Source organism: Achroia grisella, unplaced genomic scaffold, assembly GCF_030625045.1.
Source record: "Achroia grisella isolate CSIRO2021 unplaced genomic scaffold, CSIRO_AGI_Agris_v1 utg807, whole genome shotgun sequence".
Taxonomy (NCBI): domain Eukaryota; kingdom Metazoa; phylum Arthropoda; class Insecta; order Lepidoptera; family Pyralidae; genus Achroia; species Achroia grisella.
This window is the reverse complement of record NW_026713028.1, coordinates 945364-970767: the sequence shown is the minus strand read 5'-3', so window position 1 is coordinate 970767 and position 25404 is coordinate 945364. Positions and strand designations below refer to the sequence as shown.

The 25404-nt window shown below is 32.3% G+C and overlaps 3 protein-coding genes across 4 annotated transcripts in view; 2 read left to right on the top strand and 1 right to left on the bottom strand.

Moving 5' to 3' along the window:
• Positions 1-710: 710 nt before the first annotated feature.
• LOC131851722 (zinc transporter 7) lies at positions 711-8423 on the top strand. Its single transcript, XM_059202260.1, has 3 exons — positions 711-1194; positions 2313-2530; positions 7594-8423. The coding sequence occupies exons 1-3, from the start codon at positions 1005-1007 to the stop codon at positions 8224-8226; spliced, it is 1041 nt and encodes a 346-aa protein (XP_059058243.1). The 5' UTR covers positions 711-1004; the 3' UTR covers positions 8227-8423.
• Positions 8424-11588: 3165 nt separating this feature from the next.
• Positions 11589-17882, bottom strand: LOC131851721 (transmembrane emp24 domain-containing protein bai). Its single transcript, XM_059202259.1, has 5 exons — positions 17574-17882; positions 16812-16932; positions 15833-15903; positions 12816-12942; positions 11589-12230 (listed from the first exon to the last, which is right to left on the bottom strand). Exons 1-5 carry the CDS (start codon positions 17748-17750, stop codon positions 12109-12111), a joined length of 618 nt encoding a protein of 205 aa, XP_059058242.1. The 5' UTR covers positions 17751-17882; the 3' UTR covers positions 11589-12108.
• Positions 17883-18989: 1107 nt separating this feature from the next.
• Positions 18990-25404, top strand: part of LOC131851699 (steroid hormone receptor ERR1) — a 41757-nt gene continuing 35342 nt past the window's right edge. For both annotated transcript variants that reach the window (XM_059202222.1, XM_059202223.1), the window contains exons 1-2: positions 18990-19265; positions 20750-20866. The gene's annotated coding sequence lies outside the window, so the exon portion shown is untranslated. The remainder of the gene's footprint in view (positions 19266-20749; positions 20867-25404) is intronic.

Sequence of the window (25404 nt, the reverse complement as noted above, 5' to 3'; positions counted from 1 at the left end):
TTAACAAAATTATTATATTATCACATAAACAATATAAACTAAATAATCATAGACATTTTGCTTAATATATAAACTTTTCCGGAAATGAGTGTCATTTCGAAGTCTATGACTCATAACTAAAGTGCTGTTTCATTTACTTAAAAACATAAGCAGTTCTCTACTGACATTGGTTAAAGTGTATAACAACCAATCATAAGTAAAATCGTAGCCACCACAGATTAAAATGCATAGTAATCAGTTTTGCCGGTCAAGATTTACTGTTTCATATTGTTAAAAATAAAAATATATCATAGCAAATTACAAAAATATGATAAGATACAAATTTTTATAGTCAATTTTGTAATTTCGGTAGGTGGAATGAAATGGAATTATTTTATATTTTAATTTTTAGGAACCCGCTTTATGTGTGTGTGTGAAATGATTATGGTTACAAAAAGTAAATAAATGTTAAATTCGTGTAAATTCATTTAATTGAGGTGCTAAGGCTTTCTCATTGGGACTAATGTCACAGAGGCTAGGAACCCAATAAATATCCTATATAACCTTTCAAATACAACTCTGATGAATATTACGGCTTTGGAAAATTATAGGAAAGTTTATTTTCAATCGATATTGTGTTAAAGTTGAACACGTTGTAGAAGTTAATTTTTGACAGTACATTGACACTTTTGATAGTTTATTAAAAATATTGGAATGAAATGTCAAAATTATGAAATGATATGTTGACGACGAATTAGTATAGTCGTATCACGATAAAATTTTAACTTTATTCATTAAATAATAACAAACTATGCATAACATATCTATATTAAACCTTTTTTAATTTAAAAGCCTAATATTTAACTTCTATTAATATAGTTTTCATATTAATTTTGTTGATAAAGGTTATAGACCGCTTGTCCAGTACACGTATGCAGTGAATATGGTGCTTAATTTTGTGGTTTATGAGTAAATTCTTTCTGAAATGACGTGACATAGGCTTACTGAAGTTTTAAAATAACACAATGTTGCCCCTCATCGAGAAAGACACTCGGGTTCCGCGCGGCACTTTGGGCGGTTTTAGAGACAAATTCCCCAATTGGCTCCGATTAATTTACTCTGATAAGAATTCAAGAAATTTATTTCTATTTTTATTACTTAATTTATCTTTTGCTTTTGTTGAACTTTTCTATGGCGTGTGGACAAACAGTTTGGGTAAGTAAAATATTTTTCGTTCTATATTTGAATTAGCTAATTGGTTCACTAGTTCTAGGATGAGTTTCACTAGTTTAGTAGAAGTTTTAGAATGCCCAAAAATATGGTAATAAAAATATGTTATAAAATTAATATTAAGTATAGAAAACATAAAATAAAATAATATTTGAACAAATGAGTGGAAAACTGAAAAGATAATGAAAAAACCATTATTTTTATGCTTTATTTATAAAAAATCTACCTTGTAAGTTAAGCTAGCGAAAGAGAGTCTGTAAAATTTCTTTAATGAACTGTATTTAATATTATAAATGTGAAAGTTTCCAATTTTGGATGGATGTTTGTTACTCTGCCATACAAAAACTACTGGATGGGTTTAAATGAAATTTATTTCATAGATTGATCATACTGCATATTATTACATAGAGTAATTTAAGACAAATTTAAGTAAGATTTATCTTACTTAATATTTGAACTTCAGTGATGATAAATAATTTTTAATGGATCATTATAAAATTATACCCCATCCTGCTGTTATGGTATATGCTGGCATGAGGCTAGCAGATAATGATATAATCCACATGAATGAAGTCAGTTAATCTAATGCGGAGAAATTGGCAAAAATTAACCACAAAGGTTTCCAAGGAGCACAGGGTGGATGTCTACCTGACTTGGTACATTAGGAGGAATGGAGACACTATTTCTCATTACTTAGTATAAAGATAAGGGCCATTAATGGATGGGCCATTTAGGTCCTGTGAGTGGGATTCATTCATGTCCTATAAATCACATGTGAGGGGGGTTGACAAAGTGAGCAGAGGTTGACAAAGTGTGACATACAAGGGGTTGAAGGGGTCAGTAAATTAGTGTGAAAAGTCAAATAATGTGGTGACATTGTATAACATGTTTTTGTAGATAAGAAATCTAGATTCCTCCTACCCTGGGATGTGTCTTAGATTTTCTAATGTCACATTTCAGTTTGAGTATTATAACATTTTAACTATTAAAGTGTGACCAGCTTCTAAAGTAAGGGATGGGGAGGGACAATAAATGTTTAAATCAATGTGACATTACTTTTAAACATTTATGGGCCCAAAAAAGTAACACATTTTATTTTACAGGTCTCATCTCTGACTCATTTCACATGTTTTTCGATTGCACGGGACTTGTGGCGGGGTTGGCTGCCTCCCTGATATCGAAATGGCGCGCGAACAGCCGCTACTCTTATGGCTATGCAAGAGCTGAGGTGTTAGCAGGCTTTGTGAATGGATTGTTCCTGTTATTTATTGCATTCTTCATCATGAGTGAAGCGGTAGAACGAGCTATTGAACCTCCAGAGGTAATGTCTTTTCTAATACAAATCTAAGCTTAGTTATAACAAAGGTTCACCAGTGGTAGACTGTTAAAAGTTGTCTGCATGGATACCTCGGTCTCTCCTACATCTGCCACCAAGCAACTAGCTTTGTGAGCTGTGGTTCAGCAGTAGGGTGCAGATTAGACAGAGAAATTTCAGGATATGTTAGCCCTTTAGCAATTAATGGCAATAAGTACCTATCACAGGTGTAACATGTAATGTGATATCCATAGTGCTATTATTGCAGGCCTATATACATGATATAGGCATGCAATAATGCTTACTCTAAGATGGGCCATTAGATTGTTTGGCATTCTAATTACAAAAAAAACACAGGGATGATATCTCAGTCCTCTGGGATAACCATACAAACATAGTTATACCATGTATGTTACAGGAGGAAGTTTCGCCCCTGTTGTTGTCATATGGTTAGTACTTATATGGACGGTGTGCTATGTTTGTTAAAAAAAACTACTGTGTGTATTAAAAAAATATCTGTTGATTTATTGCAAAAGAATCATCCTTATTGGTCCATAATTGGTACGTGCAGTATGAGGACACAGCCAACCTTTTTTTTATAAAATAAATGTAGAAATCTTTAAAAAAGAAACAAAATGTTGGTTTGTAGATTAATACGAAATAATTCTTATTCGTAGGGAATGCCATATGACGTTAAGCAAAAAAAAATTACATCAAAGAATTAAATTATATTTTTTAACTTCCCGGATTCATTAATTATGGTCGCGTGTTCGATTCCTCGCACGGTAGAAACATTTTGTTGTTTGTATCGGTCTGCGTGTTTATATCAGTTATCTAGTACCCATTACACAATTTTTTTTTAATTTTCCTGAGACATTTTATTTTTTTTGTCCTCAAGTTTAAAAAAAAGTAACCATAGTTATAAGTTTTAGATTAGTTACATTTTTCTAATTTATCACACATTTATTGCAAGTCTTATCTCGAACATATTATATTAGATTATTATGTGTTACATTTCCAATACAATCTTAGCTTATCTATAACTTAGATAAGTCAGCACTTTGTTGCATAAAATGTACAATTTATCGATCTCTCCAAGTTGATTTTAGTTTTATTTTACATTATTCTTTACATTTACATTATTCTTGTGACGATGATTATATTTGCTTCTATATTATTTAAAAATCCCGTTACCAGCGACTCGTATGCATTTTTTTAAATACTTACCCCATTACGTCCTTGTGAAACAATCTAGCTTCACGTCTAACAACATTCGCAACAGCCGTTTAGCCCTGTTAAAGTAATAAACGGACACACTTTCTCATTATAATATTAGTGTGGAGTAGTATCGATAAATGGAACATATCAGTGCGTCATTGTACTAACTCTATTTCTACTCGATGACGTCGTGCCTAGGCTGACCAACTATGATAATGAATGGATTTAATCGATTAAAAATCGAACCCGAAAGATAATAATTTATTTATACCTACAAGTTCGTTTTATGATTACACGTAAATAAAACTCGATTTTCACCAAAAGAGGACCTATCTTTAGCTCATTCAACAATCCAAATAATTTGAAAAATCTGAAATACTTTGAAACTATTATATAATGAATTTTCAGAATAACAATAATAAGACCTTTACATTTTCTGTAACCGTAAGTAGAGCGGAGCGTAAATATTCACGGCAAAATTTCGATTGGAAGTATGTATTGCTAAATCGCGTGGGCGAGCGAAGACGTAAGCTCTCTGAATATAGAGACACAGAACGAGTACTGAAAAATTCTTACATCGTAACTTACACTCATCTTAACACCATTGAACTCGTATAACCGCTTCTATAGGATAAACTACTTCCTCTCTACTTCATCCATTAGACCGACCATGTGACTAGCTTCACTGTTAACAACGAATATGTCTGGAACATCAAAATCGGTACAATTGACGTCCTCCAATCCCTTCGTCAGTATGAATACATCTTAAATCAAGTTCATACAGGATCATAATAATAAGACAGAGGCCAAAAGGATGTCGCCACAAAGGAAGTGACAGATATTATTTTAAATATAAAAAAAAAAGTTTTCTACGACTCTTGATGGTAAACGGATGGACGCCTGAAACACTAGGGGTGTCTCGTGCGCGCTCCTAATCCTTCATTAATATCTTTAAGAAACCGTATTCTAACCTTTCGAGTAAACCACAGCAGGTAATTCATTCCACAACGTAAGTGTACAAAGGAGAAAGCTCACATAGGTTCCAGCGTGTAGAAATGAATCCATGAATAATTTGAACAAAACAAAACATTTGAAATTTGGTCAATTGGGATCTCAAGGGATCAAGAATTATGTACCAATTATTAAGGGTTTCCATTAATCTAGTTTTCCAATTAAGCTGGTTTTAGGATAGGGGACGAAATGTATCGTTATTTAATTTTTAGAGGTAGAAAAACCTGAAATAGTCTAACATACAAAGCATGTACGAAATACATTCAAATGTTTGTAAATAAATGATTCAAAACCTATCCCAATTTGATTAATTTGTCTCACTTATACAGGGAATTGAGCCACAATTATAGAGGTAAACATCGAAAAAAAATCTTATTTCTTAGACTTCAAATCTCATTTAACCAGGTTCGAAAAGTCCCATTAAAGGAGGTAATTCAATGAAAAAGTAACGGGATCTCATTGTAACTCAATAATAGAGGGTTCTCACTTATCCAGGTTTCAATGTAATTATAAATGGTGCAGTTCTATAGTGACAAATTACTTTACACCACCATTATTGGAATGTCGTAAATAGTGTCAAAATAGTCTTTCAATGTACCGTTAGGCAAGGCGTGTGCCAATCTCTTCTACGGTATACTTTCCTCAACTTATTTCGCCGCCATTGTGAAGGGAATTGTTAATGTTACGGTCTTATATACATGTATATTATTATTACTTCCTTGCATTTACATTATATTGTATATGTAAGTTTATTATATTATTTTGTATTGTGTTATGATATATGTATAACATTTCTTCCAATATTGTTACCATGATTACACCTCTACCAGACGCAAATCTAATCACTTCTCTCCATTCTAAGGTTGCCTGGAAGAGATCGCTTTTTAGCGATGAGGCCGCCCATTGTTACCTCTTTGTCTTGTTTGTTTTTTTTTTATCATTTTATACATAATTGTATATGTAATTGTATTTTCTGTGAGAGGAACAATAAAGAGTTTCATTCATTCATTCATTCATTATTATTACTTCCTTGCATTTATTTAATTTTTTATTTATGGATGAAGGGAATGATTCACCCGCCTGCGCTAACGGTTTATGCTGGCGAGGCACCAATGGAGGATAATAAAATTAGTATGAATTCAGCTCAGTTAGCCCATCTTGGCAAATGGCAATTTGCCACCCTACACACACACACCCTGCCACATACACCCTATTGCCGTCATATATTGTATTCAATATATTTGATGTCCTCGGTGGTCTAACGGTTTAGCACACCTCTTTACTTTCGATAGTAGCTGGTTCGATTCCTCGATTGTACCGTGTACATACATTTATAGTCATGAGTATGATTGTATCGGTCTGTGTATGTATTTATAAAAAATAACTCAGTTGTCTAGGACAAAAGATCTGGTTAGCTTTGGACTAGATGGCGTTGTGTAAATAGTCCAACGGTATTATTACCTCTAGTTACTGTGTAATTTTACATTAATATGTCTTACAATTGAAAAACTAGTTAAATAACTGGTCTGAGAGTGAAGGAGAGAACGTTGTTAATTGCCTTATTAGTAACACCGATACCACGGCCAATGGTGCTCATTAAATTGCAAATAACATTAATAATTAAATTTCGAGTAACTAACGACCGGTGAAGTTCGCGCGTTAATACGCGAACTACGCGTATTGAATGAAAAACATTAATGATAATTTCACATTTGTACATTAATTTTTATTTGTTGTCTGTTTTCATTTATTCAAATTATAATATTAATAATCTCAGGACAATTCATACAGCGCCATCTATACCCAAGTTAAGCTAGCTAAAGTTTATGTTATAGGTACTAGATAACTGATACAAATACATAGACATTTTTTTCTTAAATACCTACATATTATAGATAGACCGATAAAAACAATCATACTCATGAATACAAATGTTTGTGTTGTGCGAGGAATCGAATCCCCGATCATCGGAAGTAAGGCGGTGTGCTAAACCGCTAGACCACCGAGGTCGTCAATTATGTTATTTATTAGCAATTATCTATACATATAAATAAAATTGGAGTGTCTGTTTGAATATTGAAATAACCGTTTTTTACTACATGCATATGAATATATATTCGGTACATATACCAAAATAACATTTTTTATTATTTTTGTCTGTCTGTCTGTCTGTCTGTCTGTCGATCTGTTTGTTCCGGCTAATCTCAGAAGTGGCAAGACCGGTTTTGACGGGACTGTTTTTGGCAGGTAGCTAATGTAAGAAAAAAAGAGTAACTTAGGCTACTTTAATTTTGAAAATAATTTTAGTTTAGAAAAATGAAGTTAAGTTCCACGCGGACGAAGTCGCGGGAACAGCTAGTATAATATATTTACGTACGTAAAGATATGTTAATTTAACTCAAAATAAGATGGGAACAACTTTGTGGCTAATCTACGACTTGGTAGACATAAATAAATTTAAATAAATTTCTAATTAACTCTTAGGTGACGGAATACACCAACAATAAACCAAATTAATAAGCGAGAGGCCGCCAGACTCGCACTTTTGTTGGATTTAACTAATGGAACTCATCTCCACAACTTGGACATTTGATAATGTCTCTGACTATACCATTAGGAATGGAATACTCATGAGGATATCATAAATAAAATTTCGTATTTACGTCATTTGTTATTATATATAATCAAGCAGTGAAGATGAGTGTTGACGTTGGGTCGGCAAAGGGAAATAACCTTAACTGCTTGGAGTTTCCCCTTATGCCACACGTGGACCCGCCATCCTCATAAGTCCATGGAATACTTAGTTCGTTTCCCATTAAAAAATTCGTGTAAATTTTCAGGTGAAGCACGAGCGTCTACTCGTGGTATCGATATTGGGATTCCTCGTGAACATGGTGGGCATATACGCCTTCCACCACGGGCACGGCCACGGTCATGGTGGCCACGGACACTCCCACGGCGGCCACGGCCACTCACACAACCACAACCATGGACACTCGCACGAGGAGCCTGAAGCCCCGACGGGATCAGGCTCGGCCATCATGCGTGGAGTGTTCCTCCACGTACTAGCTGATACCTTAGGTTCAGTTGGAGTTATAGTATCAGCTATACTAATGCGAATGTTCGGATGGATGCGAGCGGACCCTATATGCTCCATGGCTATTGCTCTCCTCATAGCCGCGAGTGTTATACCATTAGTTCGTGATTCAGCAGGTGTGCTCATGCAACGGACTCCAACAAGCATAGACCGTGCGCTGCCTAACCTATTCACCAGGATAGTAGGTCTCGCCGGTGTGCACGCAATCCAAGAACCACATTTTTGGACTTTGTGCAGTGACGTTCACGTTGGCGCAATTAAACTAGAAGTAGCAAGAGAAGTAGACCCTAGGTATGTGACGGAACAAGCAACGAGGATCTTCCGCGAGGCGGGCGTCAAGTATCTGACAGTCCAACTAGATTACTTCCCGCTCTGATCTTGAGCTTAAACAGCGAATGTACTGTTTATCATAACGTGGAAATTATTGTATATAATAATGTAATTTAATTCTGTCTACAGTTTTTTTATGGATGTTTAAATATGTGTTGTTATTGAATGGCAACATTATAGAATTTATTTTTTTAATAGAAGGTAAAATGAAGCTAATGTACAGCATATAGCCATGTGGTACCTCAAACCGTAAACGCTTGCAATATCAGAGTTATTATTCGCTTGTACTGTACTAAAAATGTACCCAATAATTTCACTGTCATATTGCATTTTTGGTAGCACGTTAGCAAGCTGAAATATGCATGAAAGAAGAATATCTCTTCTTTGTCACATATATCAGCTAGTTTCTCTAAAGCGTGCCAATAGTTACGACAGTCTGATTTAAACGGTACTTCACATTAATTTAATGTCATCTTGTATTTATTAATTTACTACTTAATTGTATGATGCAAAGATCTCATACATTGAGTAGGTTATTTTGTGGGTAACAAGGTTGTACTAAGAAAAATAATATATAACAAAGCATTGTATAATGGTTATATTACCATGGTATAAGTATTTTATTTATTATTTATAATGTTTTATTTGTTACAAATTTATGTAAAGATTTTTTTATTTTATATATTTTGATTTATATCTTGTCTATTTGCTGCATTTCTCATATGTGTAATGTATAATTTAAAATGATAATAATTGCATTTCTTTGCTTGTGTTATAAAATTATTACATTCCATATTCTTCCTTTTAGTGTAAGTAAACATTTTTACGTTTTTTAATAGAGATTAAAGGGAAATATAGCAACAGAATGACATATAATGCTGTCAGAGAGATGAAAAACAAAGGATATGATGTATCATAATATATGTATATTTCTGAGTATTAAACTATATTTGTTTCTTGCAAACTTTGGGTATAAATAGATCAAGAGTATGGTAATAATACTGTCGCATGATTACACAATGGTTCCTTAAGTGCCTCTAAAAGATAGAGAAAACTTAATTCAATAAATTTGATCTTTAAGATCACAATAATAATATCTCAAGCCATTCGTATAGCGCCATCTTGTGGCAACTTAAACAGGGGCTTGTGTTATGGCTGCTAGGCTACTGATAGAAATATTTAGATGCATTTTTTAATAAATACACATATAATATACCTAGAAAACATTACCGATACAAACAATCACACTCATGAATACAAATGTTTGTACCGTGCGAGGAATCGAAAAGCTACCATCGGAAGTAAGGCTGTGCTAAACCGCTAGACCACCGAGACTGTCTGAAATAAGATGAATCATTCGGAGGAAATTTAGTATACATAGTAATTAAATAGAACAATTTGGGTGAAGTGTCCGCCATTTAAATTTACAAACGTTATATACACCATGTCCTTGCTTTTTGTAATTAAAATTAGTATTTGTACTATAATTGAGCCTTATGAATGTATTGAATTGTGTAACATATGTAAGTAATATTTTTATTATGATCAGGAATAAAAGTAAACTATACAAGAATAATGAAAATAATATTCCTCAAAAATATTAATGTAGGAAATTGATGCGATTTTTTTAATGTCCAAGTTTGCCCCTAAAAACTTGTGAATAATTGTCTATAGTTTCCCTGTTAATACTTCAGTTATTTATTAATGAGTAGTATTCTGTACATTCTGTTTAAAAATTACATCACTAGCAATATTTTGTAGTCTGAGAGACAGTTGCAAATACAATTTTTATAATCAAAACAATAAACGAAATTGTATTGTTTAGGAGTAACAGAAGTATTGTCAGAGTAATTATAGAGACTATAATTTATCTGTCAATATTTCTGTTATTTATTAATAAGTAATATTCTGTACAATCGGTTTGAAAATTACATCACTATCAGTATTTTATAGTCTGAGAGACAATTGCAAATACATTTTTTTATAATTAGAAGATTAGACAAAATATATTGTAAAAAAATTGTAAATTACATTTTATTATTGTTAATTCATAGTTTGAAAGAATTTTAGCTGAAATTTAACATCTACTTAATTAGGTCAGATGTTCACAAATCGCAGTTATTTATAGGTAATCAAGAAAATTAGTTCAATTTGTATAAATAAACTTATAATACAAATATACAATCAGGTCACACATTATGTATAGACAGAATTAGAGATAATATAGAAAATAAATATTGTTTTAAAATAAGTGAGGAAATAGTGCCAGAACAGTATACAAGTTCTATTTGAATTCAGCTGCTTGATAATTTATATATTTGTGAATATATAAAGCGTAGCTCTACAAGTGTAATGATATTTTTTAATGCCATCTCAATCTAATCAATAATGACTAGAACTTCAGTTGAGGTGCAATTTTATACATCTTCATCTTCTCATCTTTGTGACATCCCAAAAACATCACGACTCAAATTTCATAGTAATGGATTGTTCTTACCTGTATTGGAGACATATACAGAAACTTTTATAAAATAAGAGAGGTCTAACCGTCGGACTCAAGTAAATTGAAGAGTTAAATGACCTCCAGTATGATCAACATACTCAAATTCAAATATACTATATAACAGATAAATTAAATGTTATCTATTTTGTATACTTCAGTTCGATGCCGATTCGAGTAATATCTCACTTTGAGACTTACGATTTTATTATTTTTTTATCATCAGATATTCAAGTATACCATTGTTGTAGGGTAGCAGACATACAGGAGTGCATGTTGTATCTAGACACGCGCCCTTTACGCATCTACCCATAACCTACTTACCTTTGCCGCATAAAAAAAGCTTACTTTTTAAATAGGAGTACTTTCTGGTAAAATTCGGTGTCTTATAATCTTTAGTCATAGCAGTAATAAGCTACAAGATACTACGTCGTCTTGTTGCTACAAGATCATCGATGTAAGGTACGGGAAAGCGGGGAGAAGACAGGGAAGGATGTATATAAATTATGCGTTTAACACTGTTACCAATTTTATTGCATAATCTGTGAATATAATAAACTATTCAAATTAAAAAATAAGCTCTAATGTGATATCCACTTATGAATTGATCAGATCACAATTATTTTTTACCTGTGACCGCGTGAGTGGAGCGCGGGCACCCAATTCAAAACTTTAAATTATACGTATTGAAGGATTAAAACTAAGTTGAAACAAAATATAAATCTTTTTATTTACCATTGTACCTACCAACTTAATATTTTCCACTAGTATTGGTCATTTTTTTATATTAATGTATGTATGGAATTATTTTACAATAAAACAAAATTTTAATATTAAAACACATTTTTTACATAAACAGTTACGAACTGAACAATTTACAACAAAATTATTAAATAAGAAATCATGTATTAAGTATTGAAAAAAATTTATTATATTAAAATATATAATAACACAAGATCTAGGGACGCGGATAGAGTAACATGCATGTGATGAATGTAAACTTAATATTTATCGACTATCCTTCTTGTCAGAATACTCTAAAGGTGCGTATTTTATACATATATATTATCTGTTATAGTTAAGTATTGAATTGTATATACACATGTATGAATGAATGAATGAAAAGTATACTTTAAATTGATGTAAGTAAAAGGAGCAGAATTTCAGAAATCAGAAAGGATATTTTAAAAAATAAATGAATAATAATCGAACTGCTTCAAGTAAAGAGAATACAGTCACTACTTTCATAGGTATAGGACAACTAATAAAAACATGGCTGTATACAAAAATTACTTCGCCTTGACTATAAAAAAAAACGAATTCATAGACATATGGTAGAGAGATCATATTACAAGTCCCCAAAATTAAGGTACCAAAAATCTCCTACAAGGCATGGAACTTTATCCGCGACTGGTGTAATTAGAGTCTTTATTCGATAAGCTTCTTCGCCTTGAAGTACCGGCGAAGGTATAGGACCTGCCACGTGGCGAGCCCCAAGAGGCAGACCATGGAGAATATACTGAAGAATAGAACCCGGTTGTTGGTCGACTCTGAAATAAAATTATCACAGAACCTTTGAGGAATTTCGACTATCTTTATGTCAGATATTCAGAGGTTGGCAGAAACAATAGCAAAGAAGTATTATTTTTCATCTTTATATTGCACAAGCTATTAAATAGGAGAGAAGATAATTAATAATATTAAGATCTTCTAAGGACAACACACGCAGCGCCATCTGTAGCCTATTTGTCATTCTGATGTATAAACTACACTACTTTAAGGTTTTATTAACATCCAGTCCTTAGTTTATGCGTAAAAGAGTAACAAACACCCATACATACAAACTTTCGCGTTTATAACATTAGATATTACGGCCAATTACCACCAGTTTGTTTGCCAGTGTACAAACTGACCTCATTTTTACATATATCTTATGATTTGTATAAATAGATTAAAACAAATCCAGACTGTGTTTGTTTCTACTTCCATCATGTGTTTTCAGGTGAATCATAACTTCTTTATGGCACATGGTCTATCTAATTTTAGAAAAAAAATCGAAAATTTAAAAAGTGTAATGTGGTGCATGCCACAAAAAGTTTGGGAAACACTGTTCTATCTGGTGAGTAATTTCTTACCATTAGTATCTCTCATTTCTTCTTCCCGTTTTCTCATTAATGTGAAATCTTGGACGATGGCCTCTGATAGGTCTTCTAATCTCTTCAGTTCTAACTCCATAGGTTTCAGCTTGGCTGCTTCCCCAATCTGTTTAGAAAATGATAAATCATTTATTTTAGGATCAAAATTTATTTTCTATGTTTATGGAATTTAATTTAATGAATATTAGGAATATTTGCAGGGATAGAATGTATGTTTTGCATATCTAATACAATAATAATAATGCAGGATATTCCAGACAGCGCCATCGAATCTCAAACTAAGCGGAACTTATACTCCGAATATTAAACAAGTGACAGAAGTGTTAAATGCATTCTTCTCATATTATATAAACAAATAGTGAACTCCCAAAGTAATATAAACAATCATACTCATGAATACAAATGTTTGTACCGTCCCAGGAATCAAACCTGGGACTATCGGAAATAAATAGACTATGTGTGTAATCGCTAGACCTGAGGTCGTAATAGTAATAATAGGAACTAGTGGTCACCATTGGCAGCAATATACCATGTCCGGTTGATTTGTATGAGAATCTAACGGGAGTGAGGTTTTACTAATCAAACCACACTAATGATTTTTATACTAATGCATTCCGGTACTAGTTGCATATTGCCGGTTATTATCAGATGTTTTTAAACATTATGGTGCAATCGCTCGAGTAAAAGCTATTTATTACGTGAATTGGGCGTCCGAGGAATTCACTTCCTATAAAAATATCTATATATTAGAAATTTAATATTAACGCCAATTTTTTGGAATATATAAAACGGTGATAGTATATTCTAGAGACTAGAACATGCTCTGATAAATATAACCTCAGTATGCTTTGTGCATGCAATGCGCGGGCGGAGGGGGGGCGATTGGGTTAAAGGTTTGTCTTATAAACATATCAATGGTCATGATACACGACAGCACAAACGCAGTTATTGAAAATAGTTAATAGGTGAACGGATACAAATAAATGACAATGGAATTTAATTTGTATAACGCGGCAAACCGGCAAACAGGTTCTCGTAACAATATCTCCATATACACTAGGGGAATGCGCTGCAAATGTATGTAAATTTGGTACCACTTCAGTGCGCGAAGATTTCTGTATTTGGTATATGCTAATTGCTAACTCTAAGCAAGAGAAATCGGGTGGATAATAAAAAGTTAGTTATACAAATGTATATTTAAAATAGGACATACAAACGATACACAAATTGCTGAAATCACCATGAACAATACAAAATATCACACAATTTTATTGAATTCTGTTAGTTTCATTAGTTCATTGCTATCAAAACATATAAATTTATTACCCATTTCTGGTAGAATGTTGATGTCATAGAAGGTCCACCGATAAATAATTAATACAAATAAATTAATGTTACATAAAAAAATTATGCATGTGCTTGAAGAATGTAAGTTTATGAATAATAGAACTGATAATTTTAAATATAAGAAAATATAAATTAAATTATATAGTAAAAAAATATTTATAGATATTAAATTAAAAAACATAACATACTACATAGTGTGTGTGGCCAGTGTCATTTGTGCTTCAAGAAATAAGCGTTTTAGTGAGAATTAATACATATAAATCATTTATGCAATCTCTATAAAAAATTATATAAGGAAATGAAAGATTATAAATCCTCTAAATAACAACTGGAAATTAAAATAAGGACTTAGGGTTTGCTACAGAAAATAATATAAAGCCAAGTTTTTTTTTGAGTTGTACAAAAAGACAGAACAGATTTCTGTGAGTAATGTCTCTATGTTCTCTTCTTAATTATGATTTTATTATAAAAACTTGATAGAGAAGAAAGTTTGTATCATAAATAAGGGAATGAAACAGTCTTACGAGCAGCTAAACAACACTACTGTATCTCCCTAACCATGACGTTGGCAAAAACATTGACCCCAGTTGGTTGAAGTTGAAGAAGTTATAAAATTAAAAAAAGAAACTATTGAATGAATGGTCCCGCCTGCCCTAGCTCTGTCATTCATGATTATTTATATCTAAGGTCACTGGAATAATGTTCATAAGTGAAGTTCTGAAGCTGTAGCCCACTATTTATACTGGTTGGCGCCGTATCTGATAATATCAGTATATATACATTTAAAAGATAATATAGTAATTTAAGTATAGAAAAAAATATGATTATTGACTTAGCAAATAATACTTTTGTTTCAAATATTGTAACATTACAACATACTTAACATACAAGTGATATTTGTACCATGTCTAAATGTATATATAATAGGTCACGTTTTCCTTATATTTTATAAAATATATAGTTAACAATGAATAACTACTGTAGGATACTGATTTGAATAAATTTGTTGTATTACATGGCCTTGATTCAGACGACGTACATTTTACATCAGCCTATTTTATACAAAACAAAAGTAAGTACACTGGTCTTTCATAGGGAGTGTTTAAAAATAATTACAGGCCTAGTGAAATAGTTGATGGGTTGTAATTAGTAGGAGAAATAGTAGAGTTTCAGCTTTTGGAATTTATTAAATAAGTCACATTGAATTATGAAGGTATTAAATAAGCCTTTCAAAACTCATTGAAACGACGACATCAACATGGCTCTGGGACTACAGGGAAATAGGGTTGCTGCAGATAGAGATCAATGGAGAGAGCTGGAGGAGGCCTATGCCTAAGTAAATGGCCTGGTAAATTTAACAGTTTCTCTATATTCTGCCCATGAGTAGGCGTGCACATTTAAATATTTAATAATAACTTATATTATATTATATGTCATTGTCATAATGAATCTGTATACCAAATATAATAAAAATAAGTTAAACAATTTCTTTTACTGTTATTATTTAGTAGTAGTACTAGTATAGTATACTTGAAAACAGTTATGTTAGTTTTTTGTGAACTTGGCCATTTTCAAAATTTTATAATATAGAAAATGTTCAAATAGATTAGTATATTGTCTATTAATTAATTTTTACATGTAATACTTACTCCTTCATAGTTTTTAGCTTCAATTCCAATTTTAATATCTAATGTTATATCTTGACTGACCCCACGGCGTTCTGAAATTAATATAAGATTTTTTTTAATTTGTGATCATGAGTATGTTTACTAGTATTGGTTTGGGTGTTTTCTTATATTATGTATGTACAGTGGACCCCCGGTTATCCGACAAACGTTTTGCAGGGCAGTGTCAGACCATCAAATTTGTCGGATTATAGAGTGCTGCCTAAGGGTCCCTAATAGTCCGGAATTTTTTACAAAAGAGTATCTTGTAATCGGACAAATTACAGATCCAGTGATAAGATTCTATGTTATATAGTATGTATGTATATGCACTTTGAAGTTTAAATCATACTTCATTATGTATGTCAACTAAAAGATTCCTTACGATTTAGGCGGTCTAAAAGTGTCTCTCAGTGTTTTGTGCTTTCGCTTCTGAGCTGATACATATATGTGTGAATAAACAGTAAACAATGAACACATGCGTGTAGCATGCTATCTTCATCACATGTAAGTAGTCAAATTCAAACTAAGCAATCATGAAAACAATACCCTATGCCTCGAGTACAAAAGTGGTGATGCCTACAAGTTCAAACTTGTTCAATCATGTATTAGCCAAGATTGTCAAAAAAACATTCAATAGTAGACCATGTCGGATTACAAGGAGGGCCGTATTACCACAGGTCCACTGTATTTAGCAAAAATATACATACAAATTTAAGTATTTCTATCAGGTTTTTAGTTCCCAATTCAAGCTCTGCTTAGATTGGGACTAGATGACACTGAGCAAATGGTGCAGGGATATTACTATTGTTGCCTTATTATTATAAACAATTAAATTTATTTAAGGGAATATGGCTTTGGAGCATTAAAATACATATAATTGTCTTCTACCATAAAAGCATAAATTGTATGGGATAAACAGCATAGAAAAGAGTCACCTAAATGATATCAAAATAATAGTTACCTGGAGGTACTTTGGATATGAAGCATACTTCAAATGTATCGTATGTCTCTGTGACAAATGTGAACTTTCCTTTGCTTATTGATTCCTTCTGTGACAAAATGTGACCTTTTGCATCACGGATCTGTTGGAAAAAAATAATAAACATTATTTATTTTTATAACTTCTTTTTTACTGCTGAGATTGTGTTGTTATAACTAGGAACTTGTTATGATCAGTGTGTGGATATTTATTTTTTAATTTAATTATTAATCGACTCAAATGCAGATTTTACTGCAATATCACTATGTATGCATCTACATAGTGATATAGAGTGAAAATAAAAAAAAACTAATACAATGAACCTTCTCAAATGACCTACATTTTACTGTTTTGTATGCCTGTCTACTTCACCATGCTTTATCATTTATAGTATATACTTGTGTTTCCATCTGCTATTAGAAGATATATAAGTTAACATTATAATTAATATATGCAAAAGGTATTGAAATAACTAGGAAATATATATATACATATAAAAAGCTCATGTGAACCAGATAGAAGGAGAACATAGATACAATTGTTTAGCCCTCTAACCTCAACATTACTCATATTCCTGAGTAAACTTTATTTAGATCATACATCTATTCCACTTAAAATTATAAGTTTATTCTAATAAGCATTTGTGGTACCAGTTGTTACCGGTAAATTAACAAATTTGTGCGGTTTATGGTTGGATCACAGGAGGGCGGAAACGTTGTGAGAAATAACGGTTGTACCACTTACTACATAGTCGATTCTCTGTCCTGCAGCTTCTGTGACCTCATATTCACCAGCCACGAGCACGTTTGCATGTAGTTCCTCTTTTAAACATTTCTGAGTGTTGGGAGCCAAACTCCACATTATACCTTCAGAGCCATGCCAAAAGACACTCAATACGAATAGAAGGTAATATACTTCCATATTAATAGTTAATCCTAACAGTTATCTTGTATTAAATGTGTTGAAGCTCTATTACTGAAAATAAACATATTTCTATGTCAAACAAAAGACCGATGAGTTGGCCCAAAAGAAGAAACGTCGCGGTTGCGAGCGTCAGACGGAAAAGTCATACAAAATTAAAGTTACCATCGTAAAAAAAGTAAAAGAAAAGGTTTATGAAATAGAATTCAGTATTTATACATTTTTAATATCGTAATCTATGATAGACAAAATGAAGTAGTTTAAATGGTAAATATGATACACGAATCTTATAATTTTATTTTGTTTTCTACAAGTCTTTTCAAAAGAGCTTAAGAGCTGGCAACTCGTTTTAGGTCTTGGGTCTGTTTTCTAGGATCGGTTTTACTTTCTAACTGTAATCAACTTGAAAATACGTTCAATTTCTTTATGAGTGCTCCATGATGGGAGTTTCCTTGTATTTATTAATGTTGTCGCTTTTGGAAATTCATGTAAATAAAAATTTGTCACATTTTTCCTTTTATTTACATTGGGATAGTAAATGGCGCTAGTACCGAATTACTAGTACATTTTTTGAGGGATTTAATCTTTGAAAAGTGTAGGTTTCTATGATGAATTTTCCAAACATGAAAAAACGGATAAGTAACTGCTTCAAGGATTTGGCAAAGTTTAGTGAAAATATTCACAGTACCGAAAGTAATGTTACAAAAGTGACAATTAAAAAAACTGCCTAAATATACGTAATCTACATAATTATGATACATTTTTTCTTTATAATTATTATTATTAAAAAGTATAAACAAAATATAAACGTATAAAGAGAATATCCATAAAATGTTATTCTGTTTATAAAGCACAGATAACATAATATTACATAGTTTAAAGCGACTTTGATTTAGTTCCAATTGATTTTTTATTCAATATTATTGTTGTTTGACTGGCTGACAGGCTCTGTCATAACCCAATTAGTTATAAATTAAACAAAATCATCGAAACAAAACTAGTAACAGTCTAATTTAATTTTTCCCGTTTTTTTTTTTGGTTCGGTTTTTCCCTTTTTAGGGAAATAATTTTTCCAGTACAAGTATTAACTAATCGAATGTAAACTTAAAAGTGTCAAGTGATCTCGACACAAGGACTGATATTAATTAGTGACAGATGGACTGACTGTCAGACTCGAGAAAAACCCAAAAATAAAAAATGTCAATCAGGAATCAGGATAGTAGAAAATACAAAGTGAAATAACAATTTCCTAACCTAATTAAAATTGTAACTTTATTTTAATATTCCCTTCTAAATTACAAGAAAATTATGAAAAAATAGAAATCACTGGTAGAACTTCGAACTTACACCTAGTGCTAGTAAAAATTGTAAAGAAGTCTTCGATTTGACAGTTAATTGATATTATCTATTTGTTACAAATTACTTTAATTTTGAGTTATTTATCATAAAATTAGCCTATTATTTAGTGTCTAATGAAATTAACTTCCATTTCGTAGTAATTTCAAAGTGTTCCATGTAAGTAAATGAAATTCCACATTAGTTTATGTTTACATAATATCTCTGCTTTCCTACTCATCTAACTTATATGACTTATAAGATTTTGTGTATTTTATTGTAATTATTTACTTTGAAATATTTGTTTATTAATTTTTCATTATTGTTAAATAGTTGTTTCAGACCTACTTAATATGCCCACTGAATGCTTATTCTAAAATAGTAAATTGTAATTGGTAGGTAACCATTAAGTTAAAGTTATAATTATTTTCAGTTAACATATTGTATCACAATGAGTTAACATAAAATTATAACTTCATAGGATGGTCAGGGAATAAATATTTATCAGATATATTAATCCTATGACAAGTCTGTAGCTTGTTTGTGGTTATAGGAAAGACTTTTTTGACTACTGTTTGATGGCGACTAATCGTTGGCATATAGTTTACTCTTGCCCACTTGCACTTTCTAGGAAAAGTATCAATTTACTTCAATAAAATGATAAAATAAGATAATGATCTTAAATAAAATGATAAATAAGTCAAATCAAATCAAATCTAATATAATTTTGTTATCTAGAACATTTTATCTGCTTGTGAACATCAGACTTTTTGAATTATATTTTTATTCCTTACCATCTAGTTCCTAATATAGATTCAATTGAAAAGATCTAATATAAAATGAATCAATGCAACTGAAGTAAGACCACAATGAACAATTGCCATTAGACCTTTATTGTTTTTTTTTAAAGAAAATACTGATTTAGGTATATATAAAATGATGATTTTATCTATGTACACTAGGTGTAACCTTATTTGGCCCCTATGCTATACAACTAAAAAATAAATTATGATTTCTAATTATTGGTTCTTTTTATGAAATTTAATTACAATAACAAGTTACTAGCTACAAAAAATTGTAACATAGAATGGAGCTAGTGGTATATTACTATATATTTGCATGGTATTGCTATGGCAAGATACATGCTCTTGCCTTTAAATTGTCATCTTTGTATGTCTTTAAATAGCAGCAAATATTAAACCAGATTTTTAGACTTAATGTGAAGGCTGTTACAGCCTGTGCTAATATTAGAACTAGAATAGCCAGAAACTAGAAGTTGATGCTAGAACACTAGTGGAAGATAGTATAATGAGGATGAAGTCAAGCTAGGTAGCCCATTGAGATGACTTTACCAAGGATCTTACTAATATTATAAAATACCAAAGTATATAAGTATTAATGCTTAGATGGATGTTTCTTATTCTTTCATACATATACTACTAAAGGGATGTTGATGAAACTTTACAGTGATATGGTTATACATCAGAATAACACAAGCTATATAACTAATGAGGGTAAAACCGTGGGCAAAGCTAGTTTTTTATAATAGTTGAGATCATGTGAAGGGCCACCCTGTAATCAAGAATTTTTGTTGCATGGTACAGCAATTATAAATATTTATTGTGAATTCTTTTTATTTTCATTTCTGTATAACAATGTTTCAGGTCATATCAAGTTATGTACCAATACAATCACCTAGTACTTGGTCCAAGCAGTTGTTATAAAATATGTGCGACGCACCCTGCGATAGGAGTGTCACCGTAATATCTCACTGACTAAAGGTAAGATATTCTTCTTTTTTAGTTGTAACTAATTTCCATTCATGTTCAACCTTATTGAGAGAAAATATAGCTAGTGTTCCACTTGAACTACCAGTGTATTGCGGTGTATTCTACATTTTATAATTGTTTGTAACTGAACTTAGTTTAATATTCATATTATTAGTTAGTAGTAGTAAAAGAGTGAAAATGAAATATATTATTTTATCTATTCTCCACTATCTGCAATCATTTCTTGAACTATAAGGATCTATTGAGAATAATATCTATGTACATTATGATAGATGAGGCAGTTCAGTAATCATAACTAAGAATAAACTAGTCTATACTACCCATATAATACACACAGTACTCCAGTCTTTTCTGCTTCTGTAGAAAATTAATGTCAAATGCATCTTAATAAGGTTAGACCTTATTAAAATGCACATATGTGATTATTGAAGTATTTCTATATGCCAAGCTACTTGTACCTATACTTACCCTTGTACCATATTATAATTACTACCTTCATGATCAATCTCTTCTCAGCACAGGTCTTTTGTTCATTTATTATTAAGATTTTGTTGTACAATTTAATAGTAAACATTTTCTCTTTAGGTTATTATTGAAAATGTGAAAAATCAGTGTAGAATATTTTCACACTGCTATTTAATACCAAAATAAGCAGAGTACTATGGATACTAAACAATGGATAGATTTTTTTTGTAAATATATATTATGCTATATAACAGCCTGACATACAAATTATATGCTGGAATTTACTCTGCAATCATTGGTAAGCTAGGCTGTGTTAAACTGCTACACAAAGGTACTTGTGTTTGCTCATCAAGCTATTTATGTTTGAAATTTATATCTTAATATTTTGAACAAACTTACACTCATATCATGGGGGAAGAGGGATTGTTATTAATGTGGATTAATAACCTGATTGCTAGCAACATACCATGTCAGGTTGACCTCCATGTGGTTCCTCCTGGAAACCATCATGTTAAATTCATGGTGAATTTGCCACTATGACCTGACTGACCTGACCTCATGCTCATCATATCATCCTCCACTGGTATCCCGGCAGAGGATACTGTTAGCTCAGGGGGGGGGGGGTTCCATTATCAACCATTTAAACACACACATCAATCATATTAATCTCAGATATCTATATTACACACACAAGATATATATATATATATAAAGATTGTTATATGTAAACAATCTTTATATATATATATATCTTTATATAGTATTGCTATAAAGCTGGCAAGGCAATGCGATCGAAACGTTCAATATCCGGTATTACGGACGAGATCGGGCACGAGATTAAACTATGTTATCAACTTCTCACCCGATTCTGCTACCAGGCAGCTTGTACCTAAACTGTGTTTTGGTTTGAAAAGATATGGCAGAGATACAGTGGCGGCGCTAGTCCACGCGTGGACGTTGGCGAAATTAGGGTTCGCGAGGCCTTCATTTTTCCTAGTCAAGAAAAGTTAAATTACATAAGCGGAATTATAGTTAAACTAATGTATGAGTAAACGAGATTTATTGCTAATCAAATGATGACAAAAATAGAAATTAAAATAGAAGGATTATGTCAAAGCTAATACTAGCCGCTATTTCAGCTTCAATTGATAAAACTGATAACACAGATAGTCTCTCTTGAATCATCGTGCTTCTCAGTAGGTTTTAATAAATTTTAGCTTTGAGAAACTTCTCTTAGCGGAAGCTGTGCAGAACAGCTTCTGGAGCAAGTTCTGAGAACTGTCAGCATGATTCTAATTGTTATATAAACATTTGGATATATTTAAATACCGTAAAGTACTACACACTCTCTTTATTCGCGTAATTGTGTGAAAATAAATAAAAATTAATAACTAAATCATAAATAATTAAACACCTTGCGAGGCCCCCTCAAGCGTGAGATCGTCGACGGTTGTCAACGTCGCCGACGCCTAAGGCCGACACTGCAGAGAAATTCCTAGGTATTGAGGCATAATACCTTAGACCGCAGAAATGGAATTAGTGGTACCAAGAACAACCCATTACTGATACTAAGTAGCCTGTTTTGTAAGCTGCGCTTTGATTTGAAAAGATGTGGCATAGAAATTAAAAGGCACCGAGGACGTCTTTTTATTTCCGGGATGTTATTATATGCTGTTCCGAAGTTAGGTTAGGATATGAATAATAATCTGACTTCAATTTTAAATGATTATATTTTAAAAATTAACAAATAAATTTTATGCGCACGTCATATGTAGTGGACGTTGAAAAGGGTACAGGCGAGCCAACCTCAACCGGATTGGGCCGACAGCCTGGCGGTGGTCGTTAAGTTAGTAGATTTTGTAACATATTTTCGGTACTATCTTATATTGTACCCAAAGTCTATGTATATATATAAATAAAATTGGATTGTCCGTTTCTAATTGCAAGCTTTTCATTAAATGCATATTAACGTATATACGGCACTTATATAATAATATTTAATTTTTTTGTCTGCCTGTCAGTTTGTTCTAGTTAATCTCTGAAACGGCTGTACTAATTTCGACGAGACATTTACTCGCATATAGGTAATGAAATAAAGAGTAACTTGGATGTATTATAATAATGATTAAATTCCACGGGTAGGAAGTACCGAAACAGCTAGTTTTCAATAAAAATCATTATTATTATTTACTTTTTGGCACCGTAAAGTTTATGAGCGCCATTCCTTTTATGACATTCTTGGCAAGAAAAAATATTGTGACACACTGCACTCCTACGTAACCGCATGACTACTAACTGCAAGTGTTGTCATATTTAGTTTATATTTTACCTACTCTATTATATTTTGTTTACTTAGATTTGTAACACCGTATTTAAATGAACTCGTTACCTCGCCCTGTTAGGCGTGGCAATTGCAAATAAGTGGATACATTATTATTGTATATACTGCTTAAATCCTATAACGCGAAAGTTTGTGAGTATGGATGCATGTATATTGCTCTTTCACGCAAAATCGCCCAATTTACATAATATCTTTTTAAATTATAGCCTGTGTTTTTCTGATGTATAAGCTCACTGTAAAGTTTCATTAAAATTCGTTCAGTAGATTTTGCTTGAAAGAGCAATATTCATGCATCCATACTCACAAACTTTCGCGTTTATAATATTAGTAAGATATGCAGTTTTTGTAGAGAACCTATTATACACTATGTTTTCCATAATCCATAATGAACATAACTATTTATTTTTCGAGTTAAGCTTTTCTTGCTATTGTTTGACAGTTTAAAACACCCATAATATCGATAATTTGAGTGTTGACAGGAAACATTGCAAATACTCCATCAATTCAAAAACAAAACATGACTCAATCAATTTACAATAAATCAATTTACATTTACTATGTTGCAAATTAGTAAAATTTTATATGGTGACGGAATATTTTATAGTACATTATGCGCATGGTTCATCTTCAGTAGTGTGCCCATTATGTCCGCAATTATTGGGACATGTCCTGTACATGACATTCTACTAGGGTTTTTAGTGTGCCGGCTTTTTGTTGTTAGAGAAGTGGTAGTGGTGTCATAAATTTGGATCTCGAATTTAATATTTAATTTTGTCCTAAAAATATTCAATTTTTATGATACCGTCTTTATTTGATTACTTTTTAAATTTGGAAATGTTGTCCCTTGTCATAAAGTCTACAGCTTCACCGGACGATGGGGGGCGAGTGCAGATGGCACTCCAAACCCGCGGCAGGACTTATGGAGCGGCTGAAGGCTAACTCCCGCCTGACGGATACGACTTTATTCTGAAGGCACCGTTTGGGGTTCGAACCTCGGCTCCCGTCGTCGTAATTTCCATCCCTGTTTGAATTGGATGGGGGATGGATCGGCGTGGTGTCAATGTGTTATTGTATGCTATTTAAATTTTTTTTTAATGGATTTTTTTAGTATAATGGTGTTCGCATGCTCTAACAGTATCTACTGACGGGACACCAGAGGGGGATGATAAGATGAGAATGACCTCATTCCCGCATGATCAAATGGTATACGTTGGGGGGGCACCAGTGGAGATTGATAAGATGAGAGTTAGGTCGGGTTTGTTAGCATCTTGAAATCACTTGGTTTCCAGGGGTAACCGCGTGGAGATCGACTTGACATGGTACATTGCTAGCAACGGGGTCCGGTCCTAGTCCCCTTTACTAACAAATCTCTTCCCTCCTCAGTATATCACTGCTAGCATCGACTGGTGTACATTTATATGGATAGAAAATAATTATATTTCTAACGATGTCAGCAGGGAGAAGGAGACTTTCAGAATCGAATCTGTTGACTTGTTGCTAGCAAAGTATACTATCAGGTCGACCTCCACGCGGTCCCTTACTTGGAAACAATTATAGTTAATTCCTAGTGAGTTAATGTTGTATGTAATATTATCTTCATCCTGCCCAGTATTGCCATGCCAGCGTATACCATTAGCGCAGAACCATTCCATCATCATCTATTAAAAATAAACAGAAAATCAGAACATCGTAGAGGAATATCATATATTATGGACTTCGAGCG